Source organism: Podarcis cretensis, assembly GCF_951804945.1.
Source record: "Podarcis cretensis genome assembly, chromosome: 3".
NCBI lineage: Eukaryota > Metazoa > Chordata > Lepidosauria > Squamata > Lacertidae > Podarcis > Podarcis cretensis.
In genome coordinates this window covers 83899274-83918318 of record NC_137172.1, presented here as the reverse complement: position 1 = coordinate 83918318, position 19045 = coordinate 83899274, and the positions used below count along the sequence as shown (strand labels likewise).

At 42.7% G+C, this 19045-nt stretch overlaps 1 protein-coding gene across 6 annotated transcripts in view; it reads left to right on the top strand.

The window, feature by feature from the left end:
- DOP1A (DOP1 leucine zipper like protein A) overlaps positions 1 to 19045 on the top strand; it is a 65367-nt gene that overhangs the window by 43104 nt on the left and 3218 nt on the right. For all 6 annotated transcript variants that reach the window (XM_079970280.1, XM_079970279.1, XM_079970281.1 and 3 more), the window contains 15 exons: positions 1643 to 3650; positions 3739 to 3850; positions 4683 to 4865; positions 6964 to 7089; positions 7471 to 7605; positions 8402 to 8457; positions 8858 to 8962; positions 10391 to 10457; positions 11213 to 11357; positions 12526 to 12605; positions 13765 to 13874; positions 15451 to 15600; positions 16629 to 16690; positions 17733 to 17885; positions 18573 to 18709. In XM_079970280.1, the coding sequence (XP_079826406.1) occupies positions 1643 to 3650; positions 3739 to 3850; positions 4683 to 4865; positions 6964 to 7089; positions 7471 to 7605; positions 8402 to 8457; positions 8858 to 8962; positions 10391 to 10457; positions 11213 to 11357; positions 12526 to 12605; positions 13765 to 13874; positions 15451 to 15600; positions 16629 to 16690; positions 17733 to 17885; positions 18573 to 18709 (3629 nt within the window). The remainder of the gene's footprint in view (positions 1 to 1642; positions 3651 to 3738; positions 3851 to 4682; positions 4866 to 6963; positions 7090 to 7470; positions 7606 to 8401; positions 8458 to 8857; positions 8963 to 10390; positions 10458 to 11212; positions 11358 to 12525; positions 12606 to 13764; positions 13875 to 15450; positions 15601 to 16628; positions 16691 to 17732; positions 17886 to 18572; positions 18710 to 19045) is intronic.

Here is a 19045-nt window from a genome sequence, read left to right as displayed (position 1 = left end):
GGAGTGAACGGGAAGCAAGAGAAGGAGAAGGAGCCCTCACACACAGAGAGACACACAGAGTGTCGATTCTAAAGTCGCAGGGGCGCAGGGAGAGCGCAGGGAGAGCGCAGGGGCACAGGGAGAGTGAACGGGAAGCAAGAGAAGGAGAAGGAGCCCTCACACAGACGCACAGAGTGTCGATTCTAAAGTCGCAGGGGCGCAGGGAGAGTGAACGGGAAGCAAGAGAAGGAGAAGGAGCCCTCTCTCACACACAGACACACACAGTGTCAATTCTAAAGTCGGAGGGAGAGCGCAGGGGCGCAGGGAGAGTGAACGGGAAGCAGGAGGAGGAGAACGATAGCTCAAGCACACACACACACAGCCCCTACAGTGGCTAATCCAAAATCGGACAGCAAAAAACTGCAGGCAGGGACAGAGAGCACGGGGTTGTTTTAAAGCAGCCAACCCCGCTCTGCTTCTCTCCCTCCTCCCGGCTAGGCTGGCTGAAAAGCTTTGCTGCTACTTAGCAGCTCAGTGGGGAGGAGAGAGGAACATAGAGGACTGGGTTGTTTTAAAGCAGCCAACCCCGCTCTGCTTCTCTCCCTCCTCCCCAGCTCGGCTCGCTGACAGGAGCCGCTTACACCCGCTTTGCTGTTTCAAAGCGAGCCACGGACTGCTCACAACTGCAGCAGATTCCCCCGCCATCTGTAGGCATTCGCTCCATAACACGCACAGACATTTCCCCTTACTTTCTAGGAGGAAAAATCTGCGTGTTATGGAGCGAAATTTACGGCAAGTACTTAACCCGAAGTACCACTGTATTGGTTTAGAAGGGACTCGCCAATAATGGTAATAATACTACAAGCCAAAGCAGATACTGTCTTCTCTAAACATTAATTCTTTCCTATTTTGTGGACTGTCATCTAGTCTAAGAGTCTTAACTTATTTTTAGAATTAATGGATTATTGATAAGCTTGTTTATCAAGAGGAATTTAGTCCAAGTATATATGTTATGAACTGGGAAGTTATTCAGTTACATTTATGATAGATCTGGTCATCAGGTTATAATTTCTGTGTTTTACTAAACCAACCCTTTAAAAATTAATTCTGGTATGGATTGTTTTCTGTTTGTTACTCATCCACAATGCACTACTGCACAATGTAATTTATTCTCTAACTTAATATGTAATTCTTGACATGCCAGATGAGAACCTAATTAAACCATAAACCAAGCACATTGTCTGTATATTCCCCCCATACATTATCTTCTGAGTTTTTGATTAATTACAGATGTCAAAGTCCAACAGCAACATTTAATCAGAGGTCAAATGCTTTGCGTTGCAGATTTAGAACATTTATTAAAATATTCATTGAGTGCTTTTTGTACTCCTGTTAGTAATTGCTCATATTTGCAACACAGGTGGGCCCTGATCCAGAGCTCCGTTGGGTCTGTAAACCCATCTACAGAGCATTTAGATTTAACTGAGGGATTGCTACCTAAATGTAATTTATACAGCCTCTGAATAGTACTCTTGTATATTAACTTGTAAACGATCCGTCTGTAAAGCTGCTTTAGCAAGGAAGGAATGTTATGTGATTTAGGGAACTAATTGTTCAGTGTCTGTAGAAAAACATCACATCTGAATTCCCTTTTTCTTTTAAGCATTTGCCCACATGCCGGTAAGTCAGGAACAAGACATTACTGCTAAAGAGAACAACGAGAAGCAACTTGCCATGGATGAAATGGAGAATTTCAGTCTTACAGTCAACCCATTAAGTGACAGGATCTCCCTACTGAGTACCAGCAGTGAAACTCTTCCTATGGTTGCATCTGATTTTGATCTTCCCGACCATCAGATAGAAATAATGCAGAGTTCAGACTCTGGCTGTTCCCAGTCATCTGCTGGGGATAACCTAAGCTTCGAGGCAGAAGCTGAAAGCCTGATGGCAACAGACAGTTCTCAGCATTTGAGAGGAGATTCGCCAGATGAAATTGTCCAGCAGGTGGTCACTGACTTGATATGCAAGGTTGTCAGCGGGCTTGGAGAAGATATCGAACCAGGTAAGCATTACCTGTATTCAGAAGATGCCTCCACTAAGCTAAATGCTTTGGATCCCTCCGAAGAGGCTGCTAAAACTGGAGACCCAAACATTCAAGACAGCCAGAGCAGTTTGCTTAGCAATGACAGTTCTCAATTGCTATCTGCCTCGACCGAGACGGGACTGGACAGCATTTCCAACGAAATCTCCAGAAACAATTCCTCTCCTTGCATCTCAGTAAGCGAGCAGAGTCTCTGTGACCCGATTTCCGCGCCAGCAGAAACCAAGTCTAGGCAGAGAAGTCACAGCAGCATCCAGTTCAGCTTTAAAGGGAAATTCCCTGAAAAAACATCGGAGAAAGAAACCATTGTGAAAGAGTCCGGTAAGCAGCCGGGAGCAAAGCCCAAAGTCAAAATAGCCAAGAAGAAAGACGACGAGAAGAAGAAAGCGCAAGCCGAGAAGCTTAAACAAACCAGTGTTTTCTTCACCGATGGCCTCGACTTGGAAAATTGGTACAGCTGCGGAGAGGGAGAGATCTCGGAAATCGAGAGTGACGCAGGGTCACCAGGAATGCGAAAGTCGCCCCACTTTAATATCCATCCTTTATACCAGCATGTGCTGTTGTACCTTCAGGTGTATGACTCCTCAAGGACTCTCTATGCTTTCTCTGCCATTAAAGCCATCTTGAAAACAAACCCTTCCGCTTTTGTGAATGCCATCTCCACCACCAGCGTCAACAATGCCTATACCCCACAGCTGTCCTTACTTCAGAATCTTTTGGCCAGACATCGCATATCGGTTATGGGCAAAGACTTCTACAGCCATATCCCAGTGGACTCGAACCATAATTTCCGTAGCTCCATGTACATAGAGATCCTCATTTCTCTGTGCTTGTACTACATGCGGAGCCACTATCCAACCCACGTGAAAGTCTCCCCGCAAGACCTGATAGGGAACCGCAACATGCAGATGATGAGCATTGAGATTTTGACCCTTCTCTTCGCCGAGCTGTCCAAAGTGGTGGAGAGTTCCACGAAGGGCTTTCCCAGCTTCATCTCAGACATGCTGTCCAAATGCAAGGTGCAGAAAGTGGTTCTGCACTGTTTACTCTCCTCCATCTTCAGTGCCCAGAAGTGGCACAGCGAGAAGGTCGCTGGGAAAAATATGGTGGCCATTGAGGAAGGCTACTCTGAAGACAGCCTCATCAATTTCTCCGAGGACGAGCTTGACAACGGCAGCACCCTGCAGTCGCAGCTCTTGAAAGTCCTCCAGCGGCTCATTGTCCTGGAGCACAGAGTGATGACTGTGCCCGAGGAGAACGAGGCAGGCTTTGACTTTGTCGTGACGGACTTGGAGCACATCAACCCCCAGCAGCCAATGACTTCCCTTCAGTATTTGCACTCTCAGCCAATCACCTCCCAAGGCATGTTTCTCTGTGCCGTGATAAGAGCGTTGCACCAGCACTGTGCCTGTAAGATGCATCCCCAGTGGATAGGACTCATTACTGCTTCCCTGCCTTACATGGGGAAGGTGCTCCAAAGAGTGGTGGTTTCTGTGACCCTCCAGCTTTGCCGGAACCTGGACAACCTGATTCAGCAGTACAGATACGAAACAGGATTATCCAGCAGCAGGCATGTGTCTCTCTTTCTCTTGGCCATTTTTTTTAAATGTTTAATTTGATCCCTTCAAAATTGCAACAAATTCAATGTTGTGTTTTAGGCCCCTTTGGATGGCATCAGTTACTCCACCAGATATGATGCTCACTCTGCTGGAAGGCATTACAACTGTTATTCACTATTGCTTGCTGGATCCAACTGCACAGTATCATCAGGTAAGCATGTTCAAGGATTTGACCCTGTCTTTGTCTATGCATGTGTTTTAACTGTAACATTTATTTTTGTCATTTGAGAGGGAGGAAACCATTATTGAATTGACTATGCCTCTAGATCAGGGTTTCCCAAACCTGGGTCTCCAGCTGTTTTTGGACTGCAGTTCCTATCATTCCTGACCACTGGTCCTGCTAGCTAGGGATGATGGGAGTTGTAGTCCAAAACCAACTGGAAACCTAAGTTTAGGAAACCCTTCTATAGATCCTTTGCTTATGAGAACAGTTTAGGAGCCCATAATTTGCTGTGTTCTGTAGTGGCACCCAGTAAGTCTGCACATTGCATGGTTTCCTTACAACTCATGTGCATTGGGTTGGTTTAACAGCAGTGCTAATTCTGGGTACAGCCCTTAGGGCCAGCCCAAGACATTTGCTTCTTGATGTAGAGCAGGACATGGCACCGACCTGAGGACGAGGAATATAGTACCCATGGTTGTCAAGTTATTTTGGCACCTGAGGCTGAAAGTGACACAAGCATCTCTCCATCCCTGGAAATAAAAACACTATAATAATAAATTAAATGAATGACAATTTACTACCCCTTTTTGATGCTTAATGATAGGGTCAGCCCTAGTATACCCACTGCCATGAAGCATAGGAAACTATTAGTGTTAAGCCTATATTTTAAAGTTCTAAGCCTTCGACTCAGTGCACACTAAGAGGGAGAGGAGAGACCCAAAGTGAGAAAAGGCAGAATTGTACATGCGTGGAGGAGGTAGGCCCTTTCCTGTATCACTGAGAGTAATTGATATATTTTGCTCTTCTTTGTTGGTACCAGCTTCTGGTGACTGTAGACCAAAAGCATATGCTAGAAGCACGCAGTGGGATCTTGTCTATCCTTCACATGATCATGTCATCTGTGACTCTTCTGTGGAGCATCCTGCACCAGGCGGACTCTTCAGAGAAAACAGCTGCTGCAGCTGCTGCATCTATTACCACCATTAATCTTGGATCAACAAAGGTCAGAAGAACATGAATGGTGCTGTGTGTGTCTGCGTACTGTGTGTATGACTTTGTCAGACTAGATTGAGTTGTGTGTGTTTGAATGTAACCTACAAAGTGTTTAGTAAATCACCAGCACAGAACCTGAAGAACCACCAGCAACCCTGTAGGTTAACAGAGGGCAAACTCTGATTCCAAGTTCCTCTTAAAATTCCCCCATATCCAGCCTTAGCCACTGATACCAAACATCCACAAATTTTATTCTATTTCTGTTTGCAGTGGGAATGTATCCCTTGCAAGCCCCATTTCATTTTATATCATCACCAGCACTTACATTCTCCAATGATAATATTTATTCGGGAATTGAATAAGTTGTGGGGAATTCTGTTATGATTTGTTGTTGTTGCTTAGTCAAGTCTGACTCTTCGTGACCCCATGGACCAGAGCACACCAGGCACTCCTGTCTTCCACTGCCTCCCGCAGTTTGGTGAAACTGATGTTTGTAGCTTCGAGAACACTGTCCAACCATCTCATCTTCTGACGTCCCCTTCTCCTTGTGCCCTCAATCTTTCTCAACATCAGGGTCTTTTCCAGGGAGTCTTCTCTTCTCATGAGGTGGCCAAAGTTTTGGAGCCTCAGCTTCAGGATCTGTCCTTCCAGTGAGCACTCAGGGCTGATTTCCTTAAGAATGGATACGTTTGATCTTCTTGCAGTCCATGGGACTCTCAAGAGTCTCCTCCAGCACCATAATTCAAAAGCATCAATTCTTTGGCGATCAGCCTTCTTTATGGTCCAGCTCTCACTTCCGTACGTCACTACTGGGAAAACCATGGCTGTTATGATAGAAGCTACAAATGAAGCAACAAATTCTTTATTTGTTAACAGCATTTCATCATGAAAGATCTAGCCCAGAGGTCAGCAAACCTTTTTAGCAGGGGGCTGGTCCACTGTCCCTCAGACCTTGTGGGGGGGGCAGACTATATTTTGGGGGGGGGGGCGGTGAACGAATTCCTATGCCCCACAAATAACAAAGAGATGCATTTTAAATAAAAGCACACATTCTACTCATGTAAAAACATGCTGATTCCGATTTAGAAGGCGATTAGGCCGGTTCTGGCCCCCAGACCTTAGTTTGCCTACCCATGATCTAGCCCATTACTCTCTTTTTTGTTAACACTTGCATTTGTTAACACTTCAAACAAACCAGCACTAACTTCCCTCGAAAAATTCATACTGCTTAGCTGTTCCTACAGAAAATAATCCAAGAGTGTATTTTTGTATCATATGTAGGCAACCTATTTTCTGTTGGTTCATAGGCAGGGCATTGCCCTACCAGATATTCATCTGTAGTTCTTTCAGTTTCTAGATGATTGTAACATATATTAAGTTTTCAGGTACTTACTTTCATATGTTGTGGTCACATGAGAAGATATAGGAATTCTGTATAAATGAATATATGAAATGAGACTTGTCATGGATCCGATGCTAAACTTAGATCTCAGGATGGTATTATTATCCATTGTTATCCAAAGTGTTACAAATAAGAACTTACTTATAAAAATGATTTAAAGAAAAGAAGAACTTACTTAAATTAAGCAGCATGTTTGACTATAGCTTGAAGATAGATTTAGGTGACAACGATTTCTCTGAATGGTACCGACAAACCTGGACAGTTGAATTGATGGAAAAACTGACACAGATTGTGAAAGACAGGAACAGTTTATAACAGGCAAAAGAAATGTTTCAAGTAGTGTGATTTCACTTTTTAAAATACTTAACAAACAAGGAGCATATCTGGCAACCACCAGCCACACGCAGCCTCCAGTGGAATGACTGTGTAAGATCACACAGTAAACAAAAAGGGAGAATTCAAGTCATGAGTAAAGAAGAAAACATGCTTTACCGTAAAACAGATACAACTAGTGCTCTTAATTAAATGTTGCTTGTCATGTTATACATTGTTTTGTTTGAGGAACAAAAGCAACTTTAAAAAAACCAAAAACCCACTAAGTTTAAGGAATTATTTAGGTTACATTTCCATATCTTTGCAGTCAGTGGACAATAGCAAAATACTCTGGGTGAATAATTTGAAAATGAGGATGATCTTTAAATTTCAGAACCTGAGGCAGCAGATTCTTGAATTGCTGGGCCCTATCTCAATGAATCACGGCGTTCATTTTATGGCAGCTATTGCATTTGTGTGGAATGAAAGGAGGCAACACAAAAACACTTCAAGGACTAAGGTATGTTAAGCAATGCAGCCATTTGAAAATAGTTCCCATCTTCTTTTCAAATGGGTTAAAGTATTAAGGTCCAGATTGCGGTTCTTGGGGGCCAGGTGCTTTATATCCCTGGGAAGGCAAGTGGCGAGCCTGTCAGTCAGCCCAGTAAGTTTCCTTGATCAGATGTCCTAGAGGAGGGGAGGGGTATATTTTTCAGCCTAAAGGCCACTTTCTCTTGTAGCTAACTATCTGGGAACTCCATGCCAGAGATGGATGGAGCTAATGCAAAATGGAGGTGGAGTACATGAAAAATTGTGCAGGGCCACACAATACGACCCATGTAATTTTGAAACTGTTAGGACTTCAGTGCTGGACTCAATGGCAATGTATAATACTTTTTAGGTTATTCCTACAGCTGGTGAAGAACAGCTTCTGTTAGTGGAGCTGGTTCGTTCTATCAGCGTTATGAGAACTGAGACTGTTATGCAAACAGTGAAAGAAGTCTTGAAGCAACCACCAGCAATAGCCAAGGACAAGGTATGGAAATAACTTAAGCTTGCATTTTTCAACAAAAGAAGTTGGTGTTACGATGGCTAGGCTGTGTTTGACAAACGTTAAAGGTAAAGGACTCCTGATACATAAGTCCAGCCACAGACTACTCTGGGGTTGTGGCGCTCATCTCGCTTTATAGGCCAAGGAAGCTGGCGTTTGTGACTGTAAAACAAACAAACATACCATACATATCCAATGCATTCAATTAAAACAGGTGAAATGTGTTGGATTGCTGCTGCTTTATGGGTAACCAAATTAATCAGTTTGCTTTGATTACTGTAATAGCTCACGCTAGATAGTTGTGGACACAACCTCATTTAATTTTGGAAATGAAAATGGATGGCAATTCTGAACTTAAGAGATAAATGGAGTTGACTTACTTAAGCCCATTGATTGCAGCAGGTTTACTCAGAATATAACATACCTGGGTGCAACCCTTTGATAGGAACATTATTTCCAGCATCCAGTAAAAAAGTTGGTGGCTCTAAATTTCCCCATTCTGCACCTCCCTCTTAGTTCTCAAATGCCAGGAACCTCTCCTTATAATAGATTACCGCAACTGGCATTCCAAGCTCCAGTTAAGCTTAGAAACCAAGGGAAATATCATTAGGGAAAAACCTTAAGAAAGACTGTATGCAGCACTCTGTCAAGCAATCACTGTTTGTTAAATTGAGCAAGGTTTACTTTATTATTTTGATTCCTGGCTTTTGATGCACTTTGGTGGCCTTGAAAAAAAAATATAACCGTTCTCTTTTAATACTTTGCTTCTAAATCTTTCTAGAAGCACCTTTCATTGGAAGTCTGCATGTTGCAGTTTTTCTTTGCATACATTCAGAGGTAAGACAGTGAGTGGTTATGGGTACTTTTCTTTTCTCCTGTGTCACCAGATGAGATGTTTGCTGTGTGACGGCATGCTTTGTGCAGTGGTTCCATTCAGTTTTTTAAAGCAGGTTTTGAGAACTTCAGGTTAAAAGTGTCAGAAGAGAAGCTGGAACCCATTTCCAGCTTTTGGGAAATTAACATCTTTCTCAAGTTGGAAAATCTGCAGGATTATTTTCTGGTGTCCCATTTCCTCTAGAGTTCTTTTATCTTACCTGTTGGGTCGTTCACTGAGAGAAAACACCAGTGTTAGCTTTCAGTGTTTATCCCATTTGTTTGATACTAGGCTGTAGCCTGAAGAAGTACTCTAATGGCCTTTGGAAACCCATATGACCCCCTCTTTTTTTTTTTCTTGCAGAATCCCAGTGTCCAACGTAGTTGACAGCTGGGCCTCATTATTGCTTCTTCTGAAAGATTCCATACAACTTGGCCTTCCAGCTCCGGGACAATTTCTCATACTTGGGTGAGCTATTTTGTCTGCATGAGCACCATCAGTTTTTCCTACTGAGAAATGCCAAGATCATTTTTCAGAGACCTTAAAACATTCTTGATGAGTGATAGGGAGTACCCATGATGATTTTAAGAGAGAAGTTGATCTCTTGCATTTGGGGACATGTTGCTACTTCACATTTGGAGAGGTAGCTTGGCCTTCGCAAGCAAGGCTGAAATCCAGCAAATGTCATGTGTAACCCAACCCCTGTAACTGGCTCTAAAAAAGAACCATCAGCACAGCTTTACGTAGGTGACAATGAGCAAGTCTTGACTGCACCACAGTAATTTATTGGGGCCTCATTCAGTTCAGATCCCATGAATTTGAATGTGAGAGATAAACATGTACTTAAAGCGCTCTCAACATCAGAACAGGGAAAGAAATCCAAAGTGGTGCGAGCCCAATGCACAATGTGTTACGAACCAGAAGATGACAACCTTTATCAAACAGCATGTGGGCATAAGAGTGCTCTGATCAGAATTAACAGACCTAGTCTTGTCTTTTGATTAAAATTATTATTAATATGAAACATGGCTCAAAAACACCAAGCTTGCACCATTTTGGACCACCACTGCCCATTTTGATGTGTGTCATGAATCTGCATGAATCTGCTAAAATATCATTTTGTTGTACAGTGGTACCTCGGGTTAAGTACTTAATTCGTTCCGGAGATCCGTTCTTAACCTGAAGCACCACTTTAGCTAATGGGGCCTCCTGCTGCCGCTGCGCCGCTGGAGCACGATTTCTGTTCTCATCCTGAAGCAAAGTTCTTAACCCGAGGTACTATTTCTGGGTTAGCAGAGTCTGTAACCTGAAGCATATGTAACCTGAAGCGTATGTAACCCGAGGTACCACTGTAATCCAAAATTTGTTATCCCAGACCTAAACCCTTGTGTCAGCTTGCATCGTCCATAATATCACCATAACCTCATGCAACCCCCGTGTTGTTTTGATGCATTTGATATAATAGGTGGTAACTCCACATATTTCGTTTCAATGCATTGATGACCACCGCGTTGGTATACATTGCTGTAGAAAGTATCAACAGTCACTTGTTTTATCATTTGGATAAATACACGGAATGAAATCCCAACTGCTTAGTAACTGGATCTTCTGCTTAGTAACTGGATCTCCCAGAGGGCTTCCCTTTCCTCTTCAAACAATTTCCCTTCCCCTGCCCCTGAGAAGCCTCTTCCCAAAATTGGATGACCTTTTGGAGTTGCCTCCAATGTAACGAGAGATGCAGTCAACATGGGAAATTAGGCTCCTCCTTCTTTGCATGTAGATAGTCTTGAGCATCTTTGCATTTCTGCAGTTGTTGTCCCCTTGGTTTAAATATTTGGTCCATCTGTTTTATTCAAGCCTTCATATGAAAGTTTACTACTTCTTCTTTTTTTAAAGCGTTTTAAATGAGTTTATAATGAAAAACCCAAATCTGGATAATAAGAAAGACCAGCGAGATCTTCAGGTAAGAAATTTATGTCCTTGGTTACTTCTGAGTACAAATGTGCTTTTTTAAAATAAAAAAGCACCTTTGTAATTGTAATGCTTTGTTGTGTAGTACACCGAAGCTGGGTTTTACCTGGGTTGCTTCCCAATTCTTTAGAAGGGATACATTCTTTAAAAGAGATCACTTTAATTATTGAACTAGTAAAAAAAAATGCTCTGATTTCAGTCAGATTTTTGTACACTTAATTTCTAGGAAATGTGTGCTGTGAGTTCCATGTTTAACATGTGACCCTTGAATTTGATGGTGGTGTTGCTTAGATGTGCCGTGTTTTCCTGTCTAAAGTGAACCAGCAAATGAGGCCACCTCAGCTGTTTCTGGATTACCTTTGGCCAGTCACTATTTATGGGGAGCTGATCTGATACCTGCTTGCCTGTTGCCACGCTGGCTGTTTATCCTCATCTGATAGGCCCCTCCCATTGTCTCTCTTTTCATTCTCCCAATCAATGCATCAAGATCCTTTTGCATATTCCCATTGCACAGGTTTCCTCGAGGGGGCGGGTCTGACACTTTTAATCCTTGCACCATTGACCTTTGTATAAACACTGAGCACTCTGAATACCACTGGTCAACCCCTTGCACTGCGGCACTGCCTTAGGCATGCTCTCCATCACCCTCATGCAGAAATTGATCATGCAAGAAAAAGCAATTACTACTTCTCTTTATACACAAGACTCTTTTCATCATCCTTCATTTCTTCCCCTTGCCTCTTTCAGGATGTAACCCACAAAATAGTGGATGCCATTGGAGCCATCGCTGGCTCGTCCCTGGAACAGACTACGTGGCTAAGGCGCAATTTGGAGGTTAAACCATCCCCCAAGATAATGGTTGATGGAAACAATTTGGAGTCTGACGTTGAAGGTGATTTCCCGCCCCCTCCCTTCTTCCGCCCAGCATATTTAATCAGTATCCAAAATTGCTTCTGTTGATGATAACAGTAGAGCAGAGATGGGGAAACACTTTTGGCCTGAGGGGCTTATTTTAACATAACCGTAACAGGGCTGTTTTGTGCAAGCCACAACCATCTGTCCATCATCTGAGGGACAGGTGAGCCTGGCTTCTCCAAAACAGCCTGATGGGCCTAATGAGGCATGCGTCTTGTCCATGCCCCACTGCTGCAGTAGAGCAAGGCTCCTGCTATTTAAATTCATTTTACATCTAGCTGAGGGCTGCAAACCTCTCTACCTGTGTATCCCTAGCTAGATAAGAAACCGTGTCCTAAATCTGTTTGTCCAATCCAGCAACCAGGATAATGGTCACCACCCTTTAAAAAAATCACTTGGAATGGCATTTCCAGGCAGTTTTTATTGAAACCATTTTTTTGGGGGTGCATTTTAAAGATTATGATGACAGGTGACTGTACCACGTACCTGTCCAATGTGGTCTGCAGGGCATGTGCAGATTAGGATCTTCGCCTGCTGAGCTAAGGTTCCTTGCCCCTTGTTTATGGTTTAGGATTATACCTTATCTCCCATTCTGCCCTCCGGTGGAGGCCACGGCTGCATCTGCAGCCCTGCTGCTTGTGGTCACATTAGAAGGTAGGGTGAGAACAGGATAAATTCCCCCAATGCCATTGCATGACGGCATTGAGACCGTCTTGGGATCTCACTTGCATGTTTGGCAGACAGAGTTTGGATTGCTCTGTGTTGCATATGAACACAGCGTACGTAAACAGTATTTCTCTTTGGTTTTATAATGATTCTTTATTTTAATTGAATCACAAGCATCCATTCTATGGAAAATAATTAAGAGAACATGTTGAGATTTTAGCTCCACTTAAAATCACAGGATTTTGCAGCATTAAAAATATCAATAGTTGAATGCAGATATATTTAGTCAAATTTCAGGTGGTAAAAGGGAAACTGGTGGGATTTTATCTCGCAGCATGCATCCCTGTGCTAACTTGTTTGATGTACTGCATATTTAAAGACCTGTGGCTTCTTTTAAAACAGCTTGACAGATATTGACACATGGATTCATGTCTTTGTTTTTTGTTCCCCACCCCCTCAAAAAAAATAATAATGTTCAGATATGTTGTCTCCAGCTTTGGAAACCTCAAGCATAACTCCATCCGTTTATAGTGTCCATGCCTTAACGCTGCTGTCAGAAGTAAGTTTTCCCGCTTTTTAGTAGACTTTAAGATAATTTGTTTGCATATAAATAGAAGAGTTAACACAGAAAAGAACAGAGCATTATTTCACCACACTTGCACTTCTGGAATTTTGGTAGCTGGTGAATATTCAGATGTGCAAGAAAGCACATATTTTTGAGCAGCGAGAAGCCTGGTGGGCTACACCTGGCCCCTGAACCTGAGGTTCCTCACACCTGCGCTAGTGAAAGGCAAGGAACCTGATTTTCAATGATCTCTCCTATCCAGGGCAGGTTCTGGTGCTTCCCAAAAGCTTCTCCTTAGGTTTCAGGGATCTTTTGGAGCAGTATGGGATATAGCATAGATGGCTGCAGTTCGTAGGAGGGATTAGTGAAAGTGGCGTGCCGCCTTAGGCTAACAGAAGGGCTTTTGCTGGCACAAAGCTACCATTCAAATCAGTGGGACTGAATTTTGTTGTGGCTTATTTAAGCCCCGTTGGTCTTAATGGGCCGACTATAAGCATGACTTAAGATTGCAATCCTAACCCCACTTACCTGGGAGTAAGCACCATTGAGTTCAATAGAACTTACTTTTGAGAAGACATGTTAGGATTGCCTTACAAATCTTCATCCACGCCCATGTCTCTGGAAATAGTAGAGAAGGGAATTGTCCATGCATGTGCTTTAGGGTATATTTTTTCTCTTTTAGCAGGAACAAAATTGTGCTGAAAGATAATATAGCTGTTGGCTCCCCTCCCCCCACAAAAAAGCACACATTACGCTCAGAAGTTGATTTGGTCGTAAAACTGTCAGGTTCATGTGCTCAGTCTTGGACAGGATTTCTTTGCTAGGGACCGATTTGCATCAGTGCTAATGCAGCACATTTGTCAGTATACAATTCTTATCTGCTTTTGAGAGAATGAAGAAAAATAATCTATATTTTTGGTGCTATACTTAAGGAATTTGTGGATTTTTTTAAACAACCATTTAGTTTTGATAAGTTGATATTTGAAAGAGAACTTGTTAAATAGTGTTTTCTTTGTGATGTTTTGAAAATAATGAATATAGCTGGAAACTGGGCAGTCATCCATTGAAAGGATATATAGAACAGTATTTATATATTTTATATGGTTTGTCAGGGCAGAAAATTGACATTTTCAATATTTCTCTTCTCTTGTAGGTCTTGGCTCATCTTTTGGATATGGTTTTCTACAGTGATGAAAAAGAGCGAGTTATTCCACTTCTTGTAAATATAATGCACTATGTTGTGCCTTATCTTCGCAATCACAGGTACCTCTACAATTACATGTACAACTTATTTTAACTATGATGTACACTTTCAGTGAACTTACCATTACAGTTTCCATAAAGTACTCTGGATGAGTTTCCCAAACAAGGAAATGGTGATTAATTGCTTCAGAACAAGCCAGGATACTTAGCCAACTTAATAGCTTAATATCCTGACGTGTTCGAAAGCTGTCTGCCTGCCATAGTTTCCAGGCTTGAACAAAACAGGGAACTATAATTAATGTTAGTTAACTAGATACATTCTGGTTTGTTTGCTGGCTCTTGTGAAAAGGCTGTATATGTGGCCAAAGGCTCATCTATATCTCTGCCTATTGAGATTCTGTTGTTTTAATGTGGCCCTTCTGTGCAGTCTTGAAATGAGCAGTTATATGTAAGAAGCACTAATACTTGCAGTGACATATGGCCCTACTCTGCAGAAACGACTCCCAAGGCTGGTTTTTCCCACACGCCAGATATTTCCTGCTATCCCATTCATCTGCCCCACTTCCCTTCATAGTAGATTAAGGTCCTATCTGGCAATGATTGCATCCTTGCTCCCCTAGTAGTCTTTTTTGCCACTTACCCAACTGCTCTTCTGAGTGCACTTGTATGAACTCATGTTGACTATTGAAAGAGTTCAGCAGCAAAAGTAGCAATCTGTAGTCTCCAACCTTTCCTGCTTGTTGGCATTTGTGAGACGTTGTGAGACATTTTGCATTTCAGCAGCCTAAATTCTGATTTGGCACAGTAACTCTGTATTTTGCAGATAGTGTTCAGGACTAGCCCTTGATATTATAGTAACTCAAGTCAGTTGCTGTCAAAAGCTTCACCAAACAAAAAAAACACTGAGCCTATCACAGTGTAAACATTCTGTGCTGTGTATTACCAATGGCAGGAATTTTATCTGTGTGGCTGACAGACTCTGCTGACCTCTCCGCCAGAGGTATAACGCACTTCAGCCACCTAGATTTGCATTACCAGGCTTGCTCTTTATGTAGTGTAACTTTCTGGTGTAAGATGCCTTGGTTTTTCCAGCTCTTTGCTTCAGGCTAGTTGTTGAAGAAGGAGGACTTCTCAGGTTACAGATGACACAGAGATGCTTGAATGAACAAGGCATGTTTCTGACAAATTAAGCTCTAAATGCTTCATCCAGTATGGAGGCAAAGAAAGTGTAGCCCTCCAGATGTCGTTCAACTTCCAGTTCCCATCAATCCCAACCAACAAGGCCAGCAGCCAACATTGCTGATGGGAGTTGTTGACTAACCACATCAGTAGTACCATCATGGTTGTGATTATGCATGTGCACAGAGGAGGGTGGTGATTTTCTAATAATGAATTTCCCTTTTAGGTGCACCCCCTTGCACGGTGCTAAAGTCTGCTCTGGAGGGTTTACTAACATCCAGGAGGAGCATTTAAAGGGGACGGGGCATTCAGTGGGCAGCTGTAGGCCAGGATCTGGTGTTAGGATCCAAGCAAAAATAATTTTAAATTGATTTAAAGGTGATATGTTCTGACTGTTTTTGTGCAGGGTTTTTCTTACTTGAAATCTTTTTGAATTGGATTTATTTCCTTGTTCCAGTGCCCATAACGCGCCCAGCTACCGAGCGTGTGTTCAGCTGTTGAGCAGCCTGAGCGGCTATCAGTACACGAGGAGAGCGTGGAAAAAGGAAGCTTTTGACCTCTTTATGGATTCCAGTTTCTTTCAGATGGATGCTTCCTGTGTTAATCAGTAAGGCTTTTTGTTGCTCCTGTTTGATTTTAGTACCGGGGGGCAGAGGGAATAGAATTGTTTCCCCAAGACAGTTGTTGTCAATATGGCCCCTTCCAGATGTTTTGGGACTCCAACTCCCATCGGCTCCAGCCAGCATGGCTGCTGTTCAGAGATGATGGGAGTTAAGGCCAGCAATGTCTAGAAGGCACCACATCAGCTCCCCAGCCTTAAGACAGCATACTGACAAAATTCTAGCAGTCTGCACTTTCCAGATGACTAGATACTCTCATTTGCTTGTATAATCTTCTGTTGGCTGTAAGGTCTACACTATATAGCAACATCACAACAGGGTTTCAGGCAGCTCTTTCACCAACCCCACCTGCAGATTCTAGTGGTGAAACCTGATGCCTTCTGCATAAGGTACAGCTGAACTTCGTTCCTCTGCTATTTTCTCTCCAGTTCTTACAGAGCTTGTTTCTCCAAGTTCCCACAATTTGTTGGTTCTGCACATCCACTGCCTCTACTCGATTGATGCACATCTACCCACAGCTTGGATAGTGTGGTTGCTGATTCCAGAAAGAGCTTCTCAAATAGCCTTGGTTCAAGCTTGATAAGGGCTACCAATGACTATATTCTGCAACCATTGTTGGAGACAGTATGCCTCAGAATACCAGTTCAGTTGCTGGGGAGAGTGCTGTTGCACTCAGTTCCTTCTTGTGAACTTCCTAGGCATCTGGTTGGCCACTGTGAAAACAGGATATTGCACTAGATTTTATTTTGCCTGATCCTGCAGCATTCTTCTCAAGTTCTTGTCTCTTTTCTTTATATTCTCCCCACCCCCTAACCCCAAGACTCCCTTGGTCAACAAAAGCAGCTGCTTGGTTCTTACGGATCTGTACCATTCATATACTGTGGGATCTTATTCTGACGTACAGAGCAGAATTGTGAAAGGGGCGTCAAACTGACACTTTCCCTTTTTATTTAAACCAGAATAAAATGCCATGCTTTTAGTTGCAATGACAATATCATTTTAAATTCTTTTTTAGTTGGAGAGCAATCATGGATAATTTGATGACACATGACAAAACCACGTTCAGAGACCTGATGAGTGAGTTCTGGCTTTTAACTCTGTGTACAAGATCCACAGACACTTGCATGTGTGGAATCCATTTTAATAATATTAGCCATCATGTTGTAAAGGTTGATTCTTCTGGTGTTTGCATAATGCAGGCATCCCCAACCTGCGGCCCTCCAGATGTTTTGGCCTACAACTCCCATGGTCCCTAGCTAACAGGACCAGTGGTCGGGGATGATGGGAATTGTAGTCCAAAACATCTGGAAGGCCGAAGGTTGGGGATGCCTGGCATAATGGTCCAAATCACAACTAATCTAAGCCAAGAAAGCTTGTTTTTTTGGCGAAGACAGCATAGGCATGATTGATATTTTTTCATTGACTTTGCTATTGGAGTAATTTTGATAAATTAATTTTGTTTCTGTTTTGTAAATTTAATGTTCGTTACGTTAATATCTTGAATTTTTCCTTGCTTTCTCTGCCTTGACCTAGGGCTTTGTTGTTTGTATGCAAGATCCACCTGCCAAGTAGCCCACAAGAGTGTGTCTTAACTCAGAATGCGTTGCATCCCTTTTTTAAAAAAAGAATGTACAATCACTTTTTTAAAAGTATATTCAGAGAAAATTCTAGAGTATTGAACACCAAGACTTATTGATTGAAGTGACTGCTGAAGTGTGAGTGTTAGTACCAGGTCTATCCTACCCTTGCTCTCATGAATATAGGGAACAGTGGGAGAGTGCTGTGGCCCTCATGTCCTGCCTTGGGCATCTCATTGGCCACTGTGAGAAGCAGGATGCTGGACTAGATGGGCCTTCTTAAGAGAAATGCACACAGTCCGTGCAATTAACTCATAAATAGGATCCATGTAATGTATATGGTACCTGGCATATATGTTTAAAGTGCAGAATACAATCTGGGCACTGACTTATGGCACTCGACTAGCGATTTTAATAACATACTTTAAATCAGCCTTTTCCAACCTGGAGTCCTGTGCCTGTTTTGAACTACTCCTGTCTCTGAGCCAAGAACTTCTGTCTTCACTAAAAGCACCTTCTCTGCTGCACGATTCCTTCTTTAGCACGTGTGGCTGTAGCTCAGAGCAGTTCGCTCAATCTGTTTGCCAATCGGGATGTGGAACTGGAACAGCGTGCTATGCTTCTGAAGAGGCTGGCCTTTGCCATTTTTAGCAGTGAAGTGGACCAATACCAGAAATACCTTCCAGATATACAAGGTGAATAAGAATTTTACCATTTCCCTTGGAGGGGTAAAGTTAATACAAGTGTCCTTTGCTTAACTATTATTATTGACCTCCCGTAGTTTCCACTTTAATCACGGATGGGGAACTTGCAGTCCTCCAGATGTTGGACTACAACTCCCATCATGCCTTACCATTAGCTTGCACCCCAGGGAGGTCACTTCAGTGTTGCTAATGCGGTGGTTTGTCTTCACCTCTGGAGGCACACTCCCATTGTCTCTCAAGACGGAAGCATGCCAACCAGTCATGCTAGCTGGGCCACATGGGAGTTGGAGTTTATTAGTATGTGGAGGGCCAAGGACTCCCCACCCCCAATTTAAACAGTAGTTAAATCTTCTGCTCTGTGTATTGGCACATAATTTGGGGCCAGCAGAACAAAGCATACAAAAAAAAATCCTGCTAACCTCTGGATCATTCCATTGGCTGTTATGATTGTCTCTTAGAAACACTGTGAACTGTTTACTTGAAAACTGGTACATCTCTCCCTCCTTCCCCCAGCACTTCTAATATTCTACATTGAGGGGAGGTTTAGGTGCGCATGAGTTTAGCGTAGCTTTCCTAAATACTAATCAACTAAAGCTCATACTATTAATCGGTTGCTTTTTCATTAACTGGGCTGCAGATTTTTGAGCTACCAAATCTGTGTTGATTTTTCTGTTTCAGAAAGGCTGGTAGAAAGTCTCCGCCTGCCGCAAGTGCCCACTCTTCACTCCCAAGTGTTCCTCTTTTTCCGAGTTCTGCTCTTGAGAATGTCTCCACAGCATCTTACCTCGCTTTGGCCTACCATGATCACAGAATTGGTGAGTTGCAACTGACTTTGGAATATGGGGAAGCTTTTTTTATATTAAAAAAAGCCAATAATTCAATCTCTCTATAGCCCAAGGTTAGCCAACACAGTGCCCTTCAGATATTGCTAGGATACGATTTCCAGCCATTTAGTGATGATGGGCATATATCATTGCTGGGGTGCAAGCTTACATGCTATGTCATGCATAAGGATACTGAAGTCACATGTTTTGAGCAACCTGCATGGATCTTTCCCACCTGATCATTAGCCTGGAAGGAGGACAATAATTGAGTGGAGAAGATCAGGTGTTTGTTCACATGCATACTACCACCACCACATCACTGTCAAT